At 43.9% G+C, this 19,508-nt stretch overlaps 2 protein-coding genes across 3 annotated transcripts in view; both read left to right on the top strand.

Annotated features, from left to right (window-relative positions):
* The first annotated feature begins 230 nt into the window (after positions 1-230).
* On the top strand, positions 231-1,748 carry LOC138365964 (uncharacterized). Its single transcript, XM_069326679.1, has 2 exons — positions 231-830; positions 1,080-1,748. Exons 1-2 carry the CDS (start codon positions 231-233, stop codon positions 1,746-1,748), a joined length of 1,269 nt encoding a protein of 422 aa, XP_069182780.1.
* Positions 1,749-15,249: 13,501 nt separating this feature from the next.
* Positions 15,250-19,508, top strand: part of LOC138365806 (2-(3-amino-3-carboxypropyl)histidine synthase subunit 2-like) — a 63,622-nt gene continuing 59,363 nt past the window's right edge. Inside the window, exon 1 of one of the 2 annotated variants that reach the window (XM_069326290.1) lies at positions 15,250-15,422. In XM_069326290.1, coding sequence (XP_069182391.1) covers positions 15,403-15,422 — 20 coding nt within the window. In that variant the 5' untranslated portion in view covers positions 15,250-15,402. Of the gene's footprint in view, positions 15,423-18,846; positions 18,892-19,508 lie in introns of those variants that run through there. The other variant, XM_069326291.1, reaches the window with a different exon arrangement.

Below are 19,508 nucleotides of genomic sequence, written 5' to 3'. Positions count from 1 at the left end.
GTGGTGTTCCCCAGGGAGCGATTCTGAGCCCACTATTATTCTCTATTCTTCTGTCTGATCTCCCTGTATTCCGGGGGGTCCAGGTTTTAGCCTATACCAACGATGTAACCCTCGTGGCGGATGGTGCCACTCTCCTAGAGGCACAAGGCTTCCTGTAAAATGCCGTGACTGTGTTCTCAGCAACTGTGCTGGGGAAGGGGCTCTCCATTAACCCTGTGAAAAGTTGCGTCATGAGTTTCACCTGGACCCGCTTACCAGACCAGCCAGTGGTGACCGTCGGGGGCAGTCGTCTCCCGATCGCTATGGAACACAGGTGGCTGGGGGTCGTTCTAGATAGCCCTCGGCTGACGTGGAGGCATCATGTGGACTACCTTCGGGCCTCATGCCTTCGTCACGTGAACATCATGAAACGGCTCTCTGGTGCGGCATGGGGGGCTTCACGGGAGTCGCTCCTAGCTCTCTATAAGGCCTTCATTCGTAGCAAGATCATGTATGCGAGTGAAATCTATGGCTCAGCAGTAGCATCTGTCTTGGCAAGGTTGGATCCCATTCAAAATGGTGCCCTTTGCTCAGCGCTAGGAGCTATGCCCTCCTCGCCAGTTCTTTCTCTCCATGCAGAGTCGGGGCTATGGCCCCTGAGCTTTGAACGTCTTCTCGTCCACTGCCGCCAATTTCAACGGATAGTGCGTCTCCCTGCTACCCATCCACTTACTCGCCTCCAGCTCGAGGCTAACTGGTGGAATGTGCCGGCTGGACGTTCCCGACGTCGTCAGTTGCCTTTCGTCGTCCGGGCCTTGGATGCTTATTCACAGTTTTCCCTTCCCGTCCCTGTACTCACCCCTGGCCCGATCATCTCATCGGTGCCTCCGTGAGCAGAAGAGCTCATTCGGGTTTCTGTCGACTTTTCCAAGCCTCCTCGTCGGAAGAGAGATTTAGAGGGTTTGGCCCCTTTAATTTTTGCAAACCTACGAGCCTCCTTATACTCTGGATACTTGGAGGTTTACACGGATGGGTTCCGCAAAGATCAGCCACCATCCACATCTGCGGCAGCATACTTTGCTCCTTTATCCTTCTGTCAGACGTGGAAACTCTTCCCTGCTCATTTGTGCCTGGCCAGGGAATTGTTTGCAATCTTACTAGCCTTACAACTCCTTCGACAAGTTTCAGGGCCCTCTACAGTGGTTTTCTACGTGGACTCAGTTACAGCCCTACATCTGATATCATCTCAGCGTCCACGAGTCCATCGTCATACTGTGTCACAGATCCGTGGAGAACTGCTGTCATACTCTGGTACTCCAGGTTGGTCCATCTATCTCCAATGGGTTCCATCACATGTCGGTATTAAAGGCAATGAGGTGGCCGACGCAGCAGCAGGGATGGCGCATGCTCTCCATGACTCTACAAATGTGCCTCTAGACCTTTCCGAAATTCTCCTACAACTCCGGGCGGCTTGCCTCGCGAGATGGAAGGCAATGATGGAGCCAGCACTCAGGTTCTCCTCTCTGGCGGGTCTACGGGAGGATTCCACCCCGCGTCCATGGACTCGTCATCATTCTCGACTCCTCGACACTGCCATCACTCGTCTCTGGATTGGGCACACCTGCCTGGCCGCACATCTCCGTCGTCTATGGCTGGTAGATACTGCCATACTGCCAGTGGTGTCCGACCCAGGAGGATACAGTGGAACACCTTCTTCACTGCCCTCAATTTCATGGCGCTCGCGTCAGACTACAGAGTGCCGTTCGTAGGCTGAATATTCCCTGCCTCACAGTTCCCGTTCTCCTTGACGGGTTAGGTGCGAGAGACGAAGACGTCCGTCATGACATCCTTCGCCATACCTTCCGCTTCATCCGTCATGTCCGTGGCCTGAAGAGACTGTAAAATTTGTACCCTGAGGAGATTGTAGGGTCTATGGCCTGAAGAGACTATAGGGACCCCATCCTTCCGCTATTTCCCGATATCGGGCATCCGGGGCGCATCCGATCCCACGATCGTCGTCGCCCCTAAATCAACACAACAACAACACCTTCTCGTACTTTGTTTACTCTCCAAAACGGCGCAAAGTATTCAGATTTGGCGGCTCTTCTCAACTATTTAAATATTTGTAACACAAACTATACAGTACTTATGTATTTATCAAAGAGTATTTGATAATACATAAAGTTTTATATTTGTTTTCAAAGAAGAATTATATTTACCGTTTACAAATATAAAAGAGTTTATGTTTACATATGTGTTTAACATATGTGTTTAACAAATTCTTCTGCTCTGATGAATCTAAGTTGAAATCTTAATGTGTTTGTAACTGTGCACTGTGTTAGATAATGTTCCAGTGGTCTGTCGGGCATTTCTCCACAGTGTTGACATTTCCTCTCATCTTCCGGAACCTGTAAGCCTATTTCCCATGCACATGGGTATCCAAGCCTGATGCAATGTAAGTGCACTTCTGTTGCACTAAAGCTCCCTTTCATCAAACTAAGTGGTTCGTAGTTGGTTGAATTCTTGTACCAACCCGCAGATCCTGATGTTGCAACTGCTGTGTTGTGGTCACTGTACATCTTTTGCATTGCTGTTTCTAATTACTTTCTTAATCTGTGATAGACTCTGCAGTATGTAAATGTCTACATTTCTTCTCTTAGTTGCAAGTTTTGCAGCTTCGTCTGCAATGTCATTTCCTATTATTCCCACATGACTTGGCACCCAGTTGATAAGTACCCGTCGGCCTTGTCGTTTGAGTGTTTGCATTAATGATATGACATTTGTGATCAGATGTATGTTATCACATATGTGTTCTTGTTGCAAGGTTTCAATGGCGGTTCTCGAATCTGTATGTATAATAACATGTTGTCGGCGTTCAGCAAAAGCATGTTCCAAAGCCTTTTGAATGGCTAGCATCTCTGTAAAGTCGAACACCCATTTGAGAGCCTCCAACTATTTACAGAGTTTCCTGCTTTAACTGCAGCTCCGGTTTCTTGTCCCTGCTGGTCTACTGATCCATCTGTGAAGTAAGTGAAGCCGTCGGATGCCATGTTTGCTTCTATATGCATCTGTGCAATGTTACGTAGCAGATGAGGATTTGTCTGGTTCTTTTTTCCTTCAATAACCATAATCTTAAAGTCTGCTGGCGGAGATTCCCAAGGGGCTTGCATAACAAAGCCTGCATGTATTTCGTCGGCACCCTTCTCAGTGACTGTGTTTGTTATTTCGAATGTATTGATAGTGTTTATCGCACAATGGGTCCACCTGTTGCTATTGGAGGCTCTTCTGTCCAGAGTTAGTGCTCCAGCGATTACATCTTTAAGTGAACTGATTCTAGGTCTAGTCAATATCTTGGTCAGCATGCACGCAGCGATCCCTTTTACCCTTATTTCAATCGACGTTAGCTTGGTTTCTAGTCTTAGGTTCAGTATTTTAGTCCATCTGGGAGCTCCTGTTATGATTCGCAATGCATCATTTTGAAGAACCTCAACGTTTGCCCACTGACCAGGAGAAAGAGTGAGTAAGGCAGGCGCTGCATAATCAACTAGGGAACGAACGGCGTGTATGTAAAACATTCTTAACACTTTGTTTCCCGCTCCTAGACGGGGCCCTGTGATTGCTTTCATTATATTTAGTCGTGATTTTGTTTTCTCCTTTAGATATTGAATTTGCTTGTTGAATGTCATTTTAAAATCTATCCACACTCCGAGATATTGATATTGTGTAACCCACTGAAGGTTAATGTCTTGAATGCGTAGGTGCCTGTCTGGAGTGTTGCCGCCTAGTCTCATTGCCTTAGACTTCTGTGCAGATATTTTTAGCCCTAAAACGCTGCATATAGATGTTACTTTATCTAATGCACCTTGTGCTTTATTTAGAAGTGAAGGACCTGTAATGACTAATGCTATATCATCAGCATAGCTTAGCAATTTAACCCCTTCTGTAAATGTCATGGTAACAAGGTTTTCCAAAAGGATGTTAAAAAGACTAGGACTGAGGACTCCTCCTTGTGGAGTCCCATTCTCATGCAGGTGGTAGTCCGACACTTGTCCTTGCAACTTTACTCTGGCATACCTGTGACTTAGGTAATCTTGAATCCATGCCAGCATATTTCTCTTAACACCTTTTTTAACTAAGGTGTGTAAAATTGCTTGCGGGCTTGCAAGTTCGAATACTTTTTCTAGATCAAGGAAGATCACTATAGCTGGACCCGAGTTAACTGTTCCTAGTAATGTTGCTATGCAGTTTGCAGTACCTACTCCTCTAGTGAAGCCAAATATGTGTTTATGAAGGTCTCCAGTCTTCCACAGTAGCCTATTTAAGACCATCCGTTCTGCAGTTTTACTAATGCATGATGTTAATGAAATGGGTGAGTAATTGCCAGGTTCTTTCGGCTTAGGAATCGGTATGATGTCTGCTTTCTTCCAAGAGGTTGGTAGTTTGCCTTGCTGCCAAGATGCATTGATGACGTCCAATATTCCCTGTTCTCCAGCAGGACCTGCATGTGTGATCATTGAGTATGTAATGTTATCAGCACCTGGTGCAGTGTCCTTACCACCTTTTTTGGCTCTGATTAGTTCTTGTTTGGTGAAGGGGCCGTCACATTCGTCATTTATAGCTATGCTCTCATGAATGACTGTCAACCTCTCTTGTTTTAATTGTTCTTGCTGCTTTCCGACCATTGCAGGAAGCTGATATGAAGCTGTTCTTTCTGCAAATTGGAGAGCAAGTCTCTCAGCCTCCTGCAATGGTTGAATACATGCCTGTGGTCGGGCTGGTCGACCTGATATAGTTTTAATCTGACCCCATATCTTGCCAAGACTACTATGTTCATTTAGAGTTTGACACCACTCAAACCATCTTGCCTCCTTTACTTCTCGAGAAACTCGTCTTGCTTCAGATATCACCGCTCTTAGCAGAGTTCTTCCTTCTGGTGTGGGGTTTCTCTTTAGATGTTTTCTGAAGATGGTGACTCTGTGGTTCTGTTATTTAACTTCATTACTATAGAACCAATAGTTCTTTCGTTTTGTGTTTCCTGTGATAATGATTGGAATAGCTTTGTTTGCAGCAGCTGCAATGGCTTCCTGCAGATTGGTCTCATGTATGTTCAAATCCTCAGGTGGCGTGTGTGTTGCATACCATTTTTCATGTTCCTCTTGGTATATATTCCAATTGGCCTTTCTTAAATTCCCCCTAGGTTGTGCAGGTGGTGTAGGAGGACGTTCTATGTTTAGTGTTGTGACAGTAGCATAGTGGTCACTGGTGATCACCGGGTCTACTTCCCACTTCACCTGATGCTTGAGGGCTGTTGAGATTAATGTAAGATCAAGGGAACCTCCAAGAATGTGAGTGGGTTCCCCAGTGTTGAGAAGTGTAATCTCAGGTACTTCTCGCAGAGCTGCAGCTAAATGGCGCCCATCTACATTGGCTGGCCCAGTCACACCTAACTCTTGATGATGAGCATTAAAATCCCCAACAATAATTACATTTTCCTGCGTGGCCAAGGCAAGCACTGCCTCTGCTTCTAGTTTACGTCTAGGGGGCTTGTAGACGTTGTATATGAGGAGCTCAATATTAGCCATATTCACTGTTACTGCTAATACCTCTACTCCATCCCCACATGAAACTGGGTCTATTTTCTTGCTGGGTATGGTGTTCCTGACTAGGGTCATTAACCCTCTTTGTCTCCCCTGTTCATACGGTATAACATAGTGCTGATATCCAGCTAATCTGAAGGATTTCGTGGCTGGGAAAAGAGTTTCTTCCAAAACGATTATATCTGCTTTCGTGCTGATTGCAGCCTCCTGAAGTGTGTGGTTTTTATTTCCAAGACCTTGTATGTTCCACTGCAGAATTCGTAATGGCCAGACGATGGTTTCGGTTGGTGTTGCCTGTTCTAGTAGAACTCCTCTTCGGGATCGACCTCTATATTCTCCACCTCGCAAGTCGTGTCGCTGCAAATCGGACTGCATTGATTGTTCGTGGTCATCCCCGGCATTGTTGGAATCTGTGCATAACTGTGGTCCATCACTTTGTTGTTGGTATTGCTGCATGTCGGACTGTATTGATTGCTCGTGGCTGTTTCTTGTGTTGTCGGAACCTGTGCATCTCTGCTGTTCAATACGTCTTTGTTGGTGTTGTTGCATATCAGACTGCATTGGCTGTTGTTGTCTGTCTCTTGTGTTGTAAGATTCTGTTGATCTTGGGTGGTCACTGCTTCTTGCAGTTGCTGTTGTAAATGTTGATGTTCTGGTGTCTTGACTACCCGACTGTTGTTGGTAGTCTGTATGTCCATGTTGCGTTGTTTGTCCTCTTGTGCTCCGTCTTGTCTGAGACTGTCTCTTGTGTAACTGTGGTCTGCTGCACGATCTTGTCCATTATCACACAAGTGATTTCTTGAGTCTGTTGCTGTGAGGCGTTCTGCGTCATCTGTAGACAATTGATAATGGTCTCTGCCATGATCTTCACTATGTTTTTCAGCTGGACCTCGGTGGTAAAACTGTATATCTGTTGTGTTGATTCCGAAAGTAATTGCTTTTTGCTCCTTTGCATTTGCTGTATTTCTGCAGCACTTTTGTGTATTTTCTGATTTGAAATTAATAGATTCCGGAAATTTTGCTCTGTGAGAGTGTGTGTGTTGTGGCTGTGCACGAGTGTTCTAGACGTTGGTGTTGGTGTATGTGGTGCTGGTCTGTGTGTTTATCCTGGCCTGAGCTGTCTGCACTTTTTCTTTCCGTGTAGAGCAGGTTGTGTTCCAGGCTTGATGTTTGTCTCCACAATTTGGACATTTGGCTGTTGTGGCCTGGTTTGCCTTGTGCTTGTCTATACAGTCTTTGGTTGGATGTCTCAGGCTGCACACTCCGCATCTCTCCTGTCCGGTGCAGCGTGATTGATGGTGGCCGTATTTCTGACACCTGAAGCAGCGCAGGGGTTCTGGGACGTATGGTCTCTGTCGGTATGTTCCCCAATTTCCAAGACTGAATGTTTCTGGCACATGTCCCATGACGGTCACCAGAACCTGACGTGTCGCTGCCTTGTCTACTTTTGTGCGGCATCGTTCCACATTCAGGATTTGCTTGTGTTCTAGTACTGGATCCAGGGGAAAGTCGATTGGGTATCCCAAAAGTACAACTCGTGTGCGTCTTTCTGAAGGGTCCAGCTTTTCCAAGCATACAGGTTTCCCTTGCAGGACTCTTACTTTTTTCTAAGTAATTTGCAGTCTGTTGGTCTTGTGGTGTCATTATTATTTCTCCTTTCAGGTTGACTGTAATGGAAAGTTTGAGCTCTGGTTGTTTTTTTTCCATTGCCGTTACTACTCCATATGCTGTAGGAAAGTGGTCTGTCTGCTTTATCTTGAATCTTGGAAGATGTACAGAGTCTGACGATGTCTGGTGTGAGACTGTTGGTGTCCTCTCCTGTCTCATACTGTTGTCCTGTGACTGGGCTGTGGAGAGAGGTACATTGTCTGACACTGTCTGGTGTGTGACTAGTGCTGTCTTCTCCTGTCTCATACTGTTGTCCTGTGACTGGGCTGTGGAGAGAGGTACAGTGTCTGACACTGTCTGGTGTGTGACTAGTGCTGTCCTCTCCTGTCTCATACTGTTGTCCTGTGACTGGGCTGTGGAGAGAGGTACAGTGTCTGACACTGGCTGGTGTGTAACTGGTGCTGTCCTCTCCTGTCTCATACTGTTGTCCTGTGACTGGGCTGTGGAGAGAGGTACAGTGTCTGACACTGTCTGGTGTGAGACTGATGCTGTCCTCTCCTGTCTCATACTGTTGTCCTGTGACTGGGCTGTGGAGAGAGGTACAGTGTCTGACACTGGCTGGTGTGTAACTGGTGCTGTCCTCTCCTGTCTCATACTGTTGTCCTGTGGCTGGCCTGTGGAGAGAGGTACAGTGTCTGACACTGGCTGGTGTGTGACTAGTGCTGTCCTCTCCTGTCTCATACTGTTGTCCTGTGGCTGGGCTGTGGAGAGAGGTACAGTGTCTGACACTGGCTGGTGTGTAACTGGTGCTGTCCTCTCCTGTCTCATACTGTTGTCCTGTGACTGGCCTGTGGAGAGAAGTACATTGTCTGACACTGGTTGGTGTGTGACTGGTGGTGTCCCCTCTGGGTCCATTACGTCTGCTGTCTTGCTGGAAGAAGCAAGTGGTGAAGCCTCGAGCGCAGTTTTCTTCGGTGCCTGCTACACATCGGTCCACCGTCCCTCCTCGTCTGAAAGTTGCATCCATTGCCTCTTTCTCTTAGCCTTCCCCATGACTCTCCACGTAGTGAGGACCGACTCACTGCCCTACCTAATGCCTGAAACACTCCTAGGCCTGGAGAAATTCATTCCCCTCCATCAGAGGTCGTAGAATGATTCCCCCGGGTGTAATCAGGGATACCTAACACCTAAATGAGCTGTTTGGTCTACCTTTCCCTGTCAGGCTCAGTACACCTTCTAAGGTGCTCCCTTGTGGCAATGCCTGCGGGATATCGTCTCACCCTTCAGGGTAGGACTCTAAGTGACCTGGTCAGTGATACGGTATTCAAAAAGAAAAGTACGGTACGAGAGTTTGGGTCGCCTGCGTACTGGGTTGCGCAGAATACCAGTCAGCTTGGCAGCAGGTAAACAACAACGTTGTTTCTCCGTCAATTGTAGACGAAATCGGAACTGTTTCCTTCAAAACAAGATATTGTCTGGGTCGTGGAGTACTGATGTATTCCTCCTCACAAAACCGCGATGAATTGAGCTAATGGGTGCTCAGAATCGTGAGTTTTTCCGGGAACAAATCCGTGTGCGGCCAGCTAGCAATGTCGCCGGCAGCGGGTCACAGTTGACAACAAATTCTCTTTTGTTGTGTTTACTGAAACGTGGTTAAAAGAGGACACTGCTCAGCTCTACAACATAGCAAACTACTCAGCTATTCACAACTGTCGTCCTATACAAAGAGGTGGTGGTACTTCTCTTTACTACCATCAAGAACTGACTTGCTTAAAAGTAATTAAATCTAGAGACCCTTATGGAGAGTAGTAGTATATTCTGAGCCAGATAGGGGCACTTAACAAACAATGGGGGGTACTTATCAGACAATGGAATCAAAGGCGGGGAGCCAGATAGGCCCACTTATCAGACAATGGAATCAGAGGCGGGGTGAGAGATAGACCCACCTCAAATTGTAGTCTACGGTGCGCCATATTTCACTTACACTGGGTATCTCCGTTTAAACACTACGTCATTATATAGGACTAATTAAGGATATATATATATTCGAACAAGTCTGAATGGCCCCTCCAGGACTATGTGCATATATGACCGGAGCTATATAGGATATATATATACTCAAAATAAAAGTGGGTGAAAAGAAATAACACTTGTTTTATACAATATATTAACAAAAGTACATAGTGGCTTAAACGTAGTCGTAATCTAATTCCCCCCCATAATATTGTCTAACTAGACCCCTCCTCCGTGCCCACAGGTCTGTTGTGGGGTCTTCCTCCCCCTCCTGGGGTGATGATGACGATGAGTCATCATCCAGAGGGAGAAAGGGGTGTTGTGGTTCTTCTTCCTCTCCTAGGGGGCTCCTGTCGTCATAGCGTTCACTCTCACTGGAAGGGTGTCGCCCTTCCTCCCCTTGTGGCTCGATGACGTCATCACTTTCACTTCCAGCGGTCACCCCTTGGGTTGAGGTGGATGGGTGGGGGTCAGGTGGTATGTCTGGATGACCATAGCCTAGGCTTTTGTATTTATTTAGGTAATAACGTTTATCATCAAATGCACTTAAACCCCTCTTAGTATTATGGGTGGTGACCATTTGCCCTCCTAAATTCCTAATTTGGTAGTATTGAAAAGTATTTACTACTGCATTACTGTGAAGGGTTTCTTTAAAATGTCTATGAGTTAAAGATCTTTGCACAGCGCGGGGGATACCCTTAGCGGTAATGGAATTTGAATTGTTGTGCAACAGCAAACAATACATTTTGGGCTTGAGAGCTACAACTTCAAGGATGTGTCTATCTGAAACCTCTGACTTTAAAAGACCTAAAACACCCTTTTTAGAAGGATCATACAAGGGGTGAGTTTCAGGGAAGTTACTGGTATCGATCCATGATCTAAGGGGTTCTTTCCCCATCTACGTTTTGGGACGAATCAAGGTCCCGCTCGCCAGCCATACCTTGAGGTTACCTTGAGGTGCTTCCGGGGCTTAGCGTCCCCGCGGCCCGGTCGTCGACCAGGCCTCCTGTTTGCTGGACGCGGCTGCTCGCAGCCTGACATATGAGTCACAGCCTGGTTGATCAGGTATCCTTTGGAGGTGCTTATCCAGTTCTCTCTTGAACACTGTGAGGGGATTGCCAGTTATGCCCCTTATGTGTAGCGGAAGCGAGTTGAACAGTCTCGGGCCTCTGATGTTGATAGAATTCTCTCTCAGAGTACCTGATGCACCTCCGCTTTTTGACGGGGGTATTCTGCACATCCTGCCATGTCTTCTGATCTCATGTGATGTTATTTCTGTGTGCAGGTTTGGGACCAGCCCCTCTAATATTTTCCACGTGTAAATTATTATGTATCTCTCCCGCCTGCGCTCAAGGGAGTACAGATTTAGGCTCTTTAGTCGGTCCCAATACTTTAGGTGTTTTACTGAGTGGATTCTAGCAGTAAAGGATCTCTGCACGCTCTCCAGGTCAGCAATTTCTCCAGCTTTGAAAGGTGCTGTCATTGTGCAGCAGTACTCCACTCTAGAGAGCACAAGCGTTTTGAAAAGTGTCATCATCGGTATAGCATCTCTAGTGTGAAAAGTTCTTGTTATCCAACTTGTCATTTTTCTTGCAGTTGTGACGGCTACTTTATTGTGTTCTTTAAAGGTAAGGTCTTCCGACATGGGTACACCCAGATCCTTTACATTGCCTTTACGTTCTATGTTATGATTTGCCTGAGTTTTGTACGTGGTTTCCGTTTTTATATTTTCATTTTTTCCATAGCGCATGAGCTGGAACTTATCTTCGTTAAACACCATATTATTTTCTGTAGCCCATAGAAAGACCTGATCTACATCTGACTGGAGGTTTGCCGTGTCCTCTATGTTGCCTACTCTCATGAAGATCCTAGTGTCATCTGCAAAGGATGATACAGTGCTATAGGTTGTGTTCTTGTCTATGTCCGATATGAGGATGAGAAAAAGTACTGGAGCAAGCACAGTACCCTGGGGAACTGAGCTCTTCACGGTTGATGGGCTGGATTTTATTTTGTTGACTATTACACATTGGGTTCTGTTGGTCAGGAAATTGTAGATCCATCTGCCTATTTTTCCGGTAATTCCTTTTGAACGCATTTTATGTGCAATAACGCCATGGTCACATTTATCAAAAGCTTTTGCGAAATCTGTGTAAATTACATCACGTTTTGTTTGTCTTCCATAGCATCTAATGCCATATCATAGTGGTCCAGCAACTGCGACAGGCAAGAGCGCCCTGTTCTGAAACCATGTTGTCCGGGGTTATGGAGATGCTGTGATTCCATGTATTTTGTGATCTTACTTCTTAGCACTCTCTCAAAAATTTTTATAATGTGCGATGTTAGTGCTATCGGTCTGTAATTTTTTGCCTCTGCCTTATTTCCTCCTTTATGAAGTGATGCTATCTCTGCTGTTTTTAGTATATCAGGAATAACGCCAGTATCTAGGCTTTGTCTCCACAGAATGTGGAGGGCCTGCGATAGTGTTTGTTTACAGTTCTTGATGAATATGGAGTTCCAAGAATCCGGGCCTGGTGCAGAGTGCATAGGCATACTATTTATGGCTTCTTCAAAATCCAGTGGGGATAGGGTGACGTCTGATATATGATTTGATGTTGGTATCATATCCATGATAAATTCATTTGGGTTATCAATCTTTAGTGCGTTTAATGGCTCACTGAAAACAGAGTCGTACTGCTTCCTCAGTAGCTCGCTCATTTCTTTGTTGTCATCGGTGAAAGTTCGGATTTCTCTCTATTTCACTGATGGCCTTTTCCTCTCCTGGGTTTTGTATGATTCTTGTAGCTTGCGTTCAATTGTTTCTATTTCTTTAGCCATACAGTAAGTCAGTACGTTGAACGCTGAGTTCACCAGCCGCTGTTCACCAGCCGCTGTTCACCAGCCGCTGTTCACCTGCCGCTGTTCACCTGCTGATGTTCACCAGCCGCTGTTCACCAGCCGCTGTTCACCTGCTGCTGTTCACCAGCCGCTGTTCACCAGCCGCTGTTCACCAGCCGCTGTTCACCTGCCGCTGTTTACCAGCCGCTGTTCACCAGCCGCTGTTCACAAGTAAGAGGAGCACCAAGGTCCAGGTTCACTCTGCCATAACTCGGACCCAGGCGACCAAGCTACGATTGGTCAACCTATGTCTTGCTATTATCAAACATTAATGATCAACAACTGAACTTGTAAAACTGCTGATTTATGCCATGTAAAAACGACAATTTTAACAGCCCACCATCTTCACAACCATCACCATCCTCACTATCACCAATATTAACATCACTCCATCTTCACAACCAGCACCATCCTCACTATCACCAATATTAACACCCCACCATCTTCACAACCACCAGCATCCTCACTATCACCAATATTAACCCCCCACCATCTTCACAACCACCAGCATCCTCACTATCACCAATATTAACATCCCACCATCTTCACAACCACCACCATCCTCACTATCACCAATATTAACACCCCACCATCTTCACAACCACCACCATCCTCACTATCACCAATATTAACACCCCACCATCTTCACAACCACCACCATCCTCACTATCACCAATATTAACACCCCACCATCTTCACAACCACCACCATCCTCACTATCACCAATATTAACATCCCACCATCTTCACAACCACCACCATCCTCACTATCACCAATATTAACACCCCACCATCTTCACAACCACCACCATCCTCACTATCACCAATATTAACACCCCACCATCTTCACAACCACCACCATCCTCACTATCACCATTATTAACACCCCACCATCTTCACAACCACCAGCATCCTCACTATCACCAATATTAACATCCCACCATCTTCACAATCACCAGCATCCTCACTATCACCAATATTAACACCCCACCATCTTCACAACCACCACCATCCTCACTATCACCAATATTAACACCCCACCATCTTCACAATCACCAGCATCCTCACTATCACCAATATTAACACCCCACCATCTTCACAACCACCACGATCCTCACTATCACCAATATTAACATCACTCCATCTTCACAACCACCAGCATCCTCACTATCACCAATATTAACACCCCACCATCTTCACAACCACCACCATCCTCACTATCACCAATATTAACACCCCACCATCTTCACAACCACCACCATCCTCACTATCACCAATATTAACACCCCACCATCTTCACAACCACTACCATCCTCACTATCACCAATATTAACACCCCACCATCTTCACAACCACCACCATCCTCACTATCACCAATATTAACACCCCACCATCTTCACAACCACCACCATCCTCACTATCACCAATATTAACACCCCACCATCTTCACAACCACCACCATCCTCACTATCACCAATATTAACACCCCACCATCTTCACAACCACCACCATCCTCACTATCACCAATATTAACACCCCACCATCTTCACAACCACCACCATCCTCACTATCACCAATATTAACACCCCACCATCTTCACAACCACCACCATCCTCACTATCACCAATATTAACACCCCACCATCTTCACAACCACTACCATCCTCACTATCACCAATATTAACACCCCACCATCTTCACAACCACCACCATCCTCACTATCACCAATATTAACACCCCACCATCTTCACAACCACCACCATCCTCACTATCACCAATATTAACACCCCACCATCTTCACAACCACCACCATCCTCACTATTACCAATATTAACACCCCACCATCTTCACAACCACTACCATCCTCACTATCACCAATATTAACACCCCACCATCTTCACAACCACCACCATCCTCACTATCACCAATATTAACACCCCACCATCTTCACAACCACCACCATCCTCACTATCACCAATATTAACACCCCACCATCTTCACAACCACCACCATCCTCACTATCACCAATATTAACACCCCACCATCTTCACAACCACCACCATCCTCACTATCACCAATATTCACACACCAACATCTTCACAACCACCACCATCCTCACTATCACCAATATTAACATCCCACCATCTTCACAACTACCACCATCCTCACTATCACCAATATTAACATCCCACCATCTTCACAACCACCCTGCATGACGGGAGATGTCTCCCTTGTGAATGTGTTAAGATGAAGATGAAGCCACCCAAAAGGTGGCACGGGCATAAATAGCCCGTAAGTGGTGGCCATTTTGAGCCATTACCAGTATCAGGAGCTGATACTGGAGATCTGTGGAGGTGCGACTGCACCCTGCGTGACGGGAGATGTCTCCCGGACCAAATGACCAAATGGTCAAAACGTATGACCTCTCCTCTCTTCTTTATATAGGCCCCCACGGCGCTCCGCGCGCTGTGCAACTGTCTTTCTCCTCCATCAGAAATTCCTCAGCATTCCAACATAATGCAGCGGTCATTAAAAAGTAGCTCCTCCAGAGGCTTCCGATTTTTCTCAACTTCGTCCAGTCTTCCAAACGCCGCACAACATTAACCTCCCATAGGAGCCTCCTAAATGTTTTCGATTTGTATTTTAAATATAGTCATTACATATATTTATAACATGCATGTTATATTACAAGGAAAGACGTGATAATTTAACTTAAACATCTGCCCGAAACGCTGCGCGTACTAGTGGCTTTACAAGATTGTAAATACCATGCTATGTATTCTCACAAACCCAATGTACCTTCTAGTATATAAATAAATAAATTATAAATAAATAAATAAATAAATAAATAAATAAATAAATAAATAAATAAATAAATAAAATGTTTGTTTACCAATACGGGCGCGCGTTGTTGGAACTGCTCCAGCGGGGCTGCACCTTCTGGTACTTTGTTTACTCTCCAAAACTGCGCAAAATATTCAGATTTGGCGGCTCTTAACTATTTAAATATTTGTAACACAAACTATACAGTGCTTATGTATTTACCAAAGAGTATTTGGTAATACATAAAGTTTTATATTTGTTTACAAATATAAAAGAAAAATTGAAAGTAAAAGATGCTACTGTTGCTTGACTAAATATAATGTAAGTAGGATATAATTTGGTGCTCAGAGAGCGCGACTCACTGTAAGGTAACCTTCACCCGTCTAGTCATGGACACACAGACCAAACAAGTGGTGGGCCGTGGCTGCAAGAGGAAGGAGGATGGCCGCCAGACTATCAATGGTCCCGGAAAAAGACTAAAATACACCGATGACTCCACTATATACGAGGTCAGTCCTGACGGAGAGGTCCTAACAATCTACCTGCTTTAGCCCCCTATACTCACTGAGCCTCCATCCCTGAAGGGCTTGGAGAAGATTGCCCTGAAGGGCCACAATTTCCTCCAAGCGAAGGTGAACGGTAAGTCCTGCACCTTGGTTGTGGACTCCGGCACTTCAAGCAATAACATAGAAGACAAAGATGCTATAAAACTTGGTTTGGATAAGAACGTATCCGCTACCAAATAGTGTAAACTCGACTTTTTTGACGGAGTCAGAAACCTCAGTGTTAGGACTGTCGAAAATGTTAAAATATAATTAGAAAACAACAAGGAGTTGGTCACCAAAGTCTAAATTACCCCGCCAGAAATGGATAACTTCTTCAACATAGACCCGGGCCCCGTGCTTTTCTTTAGTTTCACTCTCATGACTGAGTACCATGTAATACAGCAGTTTAAACGGGATAATTCTGACCTGTATTTCAAGAACCTCCGAAGGTTTGAAAATAAAGGATTTGGATTGTGTAATTGCAGGTCATCATACCTTAGAATCCCGCTGCCACCTTCTTCACAACCTGACAATTGCACAAACAAAATACTGATTGATACTGGGACGGATGAGACAAATGTCTCAATGTCATATTTAAAGAGAATAGGACTTGAAAATTGTCCTCCCAAAAAACTCCGGTTACACATGGGGGGCGACGTATATGTAGAAGATAACTTGAGTGTCCAGCCAAATCCAGAAGAAAAATATCCATTTATTATAGGCACGGACGTAATGGAGAAATATAGCTGTTTGCTGGACGCCTCCTCCTTCTATTTGTTCTTTAGTGTTATGAATAAAACTTACATGTCTCTGTTATACTGATATAAAATAAAATAAAATAAAAATAAAGTAAAATAAAATGTTTATTTAGGTAAGACACATACATACAATAAATTTTTACAAAGATTGGTTGACTTATAGGTAGAGCTAGTACATACAATGCCTAAAGCCACTATTACGCAAAGCGTTTCGGGCATGATAAACTTAAATGACAAGCTTAATACTAATTGAGCATAATGAGTAGAATGAAAACAAGAAATGAAAACATAGATGAAAAAGCAGCACAAATACAATTATGTCGACAAACAGCGCTCTTTAAAAAAAAAAACAGACATTGGCTGACAATAGAAGGGTATGGTAGGTTACAGGGAATTGATTAGGTATAGCTTCGTTTTTAACTTAAACTGGTTGAGAGAGGTACAGTCTTTAACATGGTTGGGAAGGTCATTCCACATTCTGGGCCCCTTGATTTGTAGTGCATTTCTAGTTTGATTAAGTCGTACTCTAGGAATATCAAAACTGTATTTATTTCTGGTGTGGTGCTCATGGGTTCTGTTACAACCTTCTATGAAGCTTTTGAGATCAGGATTGGCATTATAGTTTAGCGTTTTATATATGTATAATACACATGAGAGAATGTGCAGTGACTTAATGTCTAACATATTCAGAGATTTGAGTAGGGGTATCGAGTGATGTCTGGGGCCAGAGTTGGATATTGTCCTAATAGCAGCTTTGTGTTGAGTAATTAGAGGACGTAAGTGATTTTGGGTAGTAGAGCCCCAAGCACAAATACCATAGTTGAGATATGGATAGATAAGGGAGTAATAGAGAGTCACCAGAACAGCGTGTGGTACATAATATCTGATGTTAGAAAGAATGCCCACAGTTTTTGAAACTTTTTTAGATATATTTAGAATGTGTCCCTGGAAATTCAGCTTGTGGTCAATGAGAATGCCAAGGAATTTGCCATCTAATTTGTTACAAATTTGGGTATTGTTTATTTTGAGATTTATTTGATTAGAGGATTTATTGCCAAAGGCAGTGGATTAATATACTGTGACTCGCAGAGTGCACTCCTGGCATTGGACACACATAGTAGTAACACCCAGAAAATAGTCAGTGATATTCGAATGAATGTTTTAGCTGCTAAAGAACACAGATATGAAATTAAATTCCAATAGATACCATCACATGTTGGCATCTCAAGGCATGACACTGTTGATATACTTGCAAAGACAGCCTGTAGAAAACCAGTGGTAGAAATTGATATGGGTGTTTCATTAGCAGTGACAAAGAGAATACTTAAACAAATATCAAATGAAGATCTCACAGACCTAACAAATTCACAAAGACCTGAAAGTTGTAGCATTAAATATTATGATAGATATCGTGAGGAGACATTCACATATGGGACTAATAGAACAAGAACCCGGCAATGTGATGTTATAGTGGCCAGAATACGCCTGGAATATAGACGTATCTGGCAGCTTTCTCAAAAGCCAAATGTCGAGTACACAATGTGTCAACTTTGTGAAAGAGAAAACATGCACTCTCTTGAACATTATATTGTAGAATGTCCCATATTGACTGACTTTCATCCTCCTGGGCTAAGGTATGCTGAACTGTGTAATTACTATATGAGTACTGGAACACTTGATGATATATTGTACTTGTACCCAAGATTGCCCATGTAATGTATCAATTATACAATGTATGTATGTGATGTAACTATATAACCTGAGCTAGTAAGAGCACCTTAATCACCTTCAGTGATTAAGTGCTCAATTGCACACTAGTTTAATTATCTATCAGCTATCTCACCCTGTTAGAGTAAAAGAAACAAATGTATGTGTGTGTATATATGTATGTATATATGTATATGTACGTATAAGTGTGTGTGTATGTATATATATGTGTATAAAGTATATATGGAAGCTAATCAGAATTACATTTCACCTTTGTAAATGCACATTAATGACACTATGTAAAAGAAATTTCGAACATCGTTATTCGAACTTCGAACTTCGTTATCATTTTATTAATTCTGCTAGAATTTACATACTTAAAATTATCTGTTAGATTAAGGACGTGCCCGAAACGCTGCGCGTACTAGTGGCTTTACAAGATTGTAAATACTATGCTATGTATTCTCACAAACCCAATGTACCTTCTTGTATTATAAATAAATAAATAAAATAAAAAAATAACACTTTATGTAGGGCATGTGTAAATCTATGTATCTATGTATTTACGTATGTAGGTTAGCTTAGCATTTTAAAAGCACCGAATCACCTTCTGTGGTTGATTGTTCAATAAATCCGTGAAATATATGTTTAACACATCTCTAACCCTGTCCATGGAGGACAGAAGAAAATGTATATATGCTGGTTAGCATTGTAAATGTCTGGCCACGTCTGTGGTAGAAAACAAATAATAAAAGAAAGATTTCTAAACTTTTTCAATTGTTATTTATTAAACAAAAAGTAATCACTGGTTACGTATATACCGCCAAGATTTTTTTATGCAAATAAAGAATTAGAATTTAAACTTAAAAACAAATATGTATTTGTACAGTAAACGACCATCAACAATGGCGAGTAAGGGGCGCATCCGATCCCGCGATCGTCGTCGCCCCTAAATCAACACAATATAAGTCAGTATAAACCAAGACACAGTAGGATAAGGGCGTGCTCCAGCTCTCGTAATCAGTCCATCACTGTGAGTTAAAGTATAAGTGATATATCGAGTGGGAAAGGCTGATAAAGGAGCGCACGGGAGACATCTCCCGTCACGCAGGGTGCAGTCGCACCTCCACAGATCTCCAGTATCATCTATTGATACTGGTAATGGCTCAAAAGGGCCACCACTTACGGGCCATTCATGCTCGTGCCACATTTTGGGTGGCTTAATCTTCATCAATCAATCGGTAAAGGAACGAGTGTTAGATCAACAGTGGACCCATGCAAAGACAAATTCTGTAATGGATCAGCTGGGATACAGGAATGCTGTTATGGATCAGCTGGGTACTGGGATACTGTAATTTCTTGAATTTACCTGAGGGTCTCTAATGCTCACTAATAACAGCAGTAATAATACACGAGTCAATTCCCCTGAAAATTTTGTATGTGGTAATCATGTCTCCCTGAGCTCTTCTGTCTTCCAGCAATGTGAAGTGCAGTTCACACAGCTTTTCCTCATAATTTATGCCTCTTAGTTCTCGGACTAGCCTAGTGGCATACCTCTGAATATTTTCCAGCTTCGTTTTGTGCT

Source organism: Procambarus clarkii, chromosome 18 (assembly GCF_040958095.1).
Source record: "Procambarus clarkii isolate CNS0578487 chromosome 18, FALCON_Pclarkii_2.0, whole genome shotgun sequence".
Taxonomy (NCBI): domain Eukaryota; kingdom Metazoa; phylum Arthropoda; class Malacostraca; order Decapoda; family Cambaridae; genus Procambarus; species Procambarus clarkii.
The sequence above is the reverse complement of the archived record's forward strand: the minus strand, read 5'-3'. Positions and strand labels throughout refer to the sequence as shown.

Excerpts from the sequence above, each read along its gene's own strand:
- LOC138365964 (XM_069326679.1), top strand. The coding sequence starts at position 231 with ATGAGTTTCACCTGGACCCGCTTACCAGACCAGCCAGTGGTGACCGTC. Across the intron at positions 831-1,079 it reads AGTTTTCCCTTCCCGTCCCT|ACGTGGAAACTCTTCCCTGC; the intron begins GTACTCACCCCT and ends TCCTTCTGTCAG.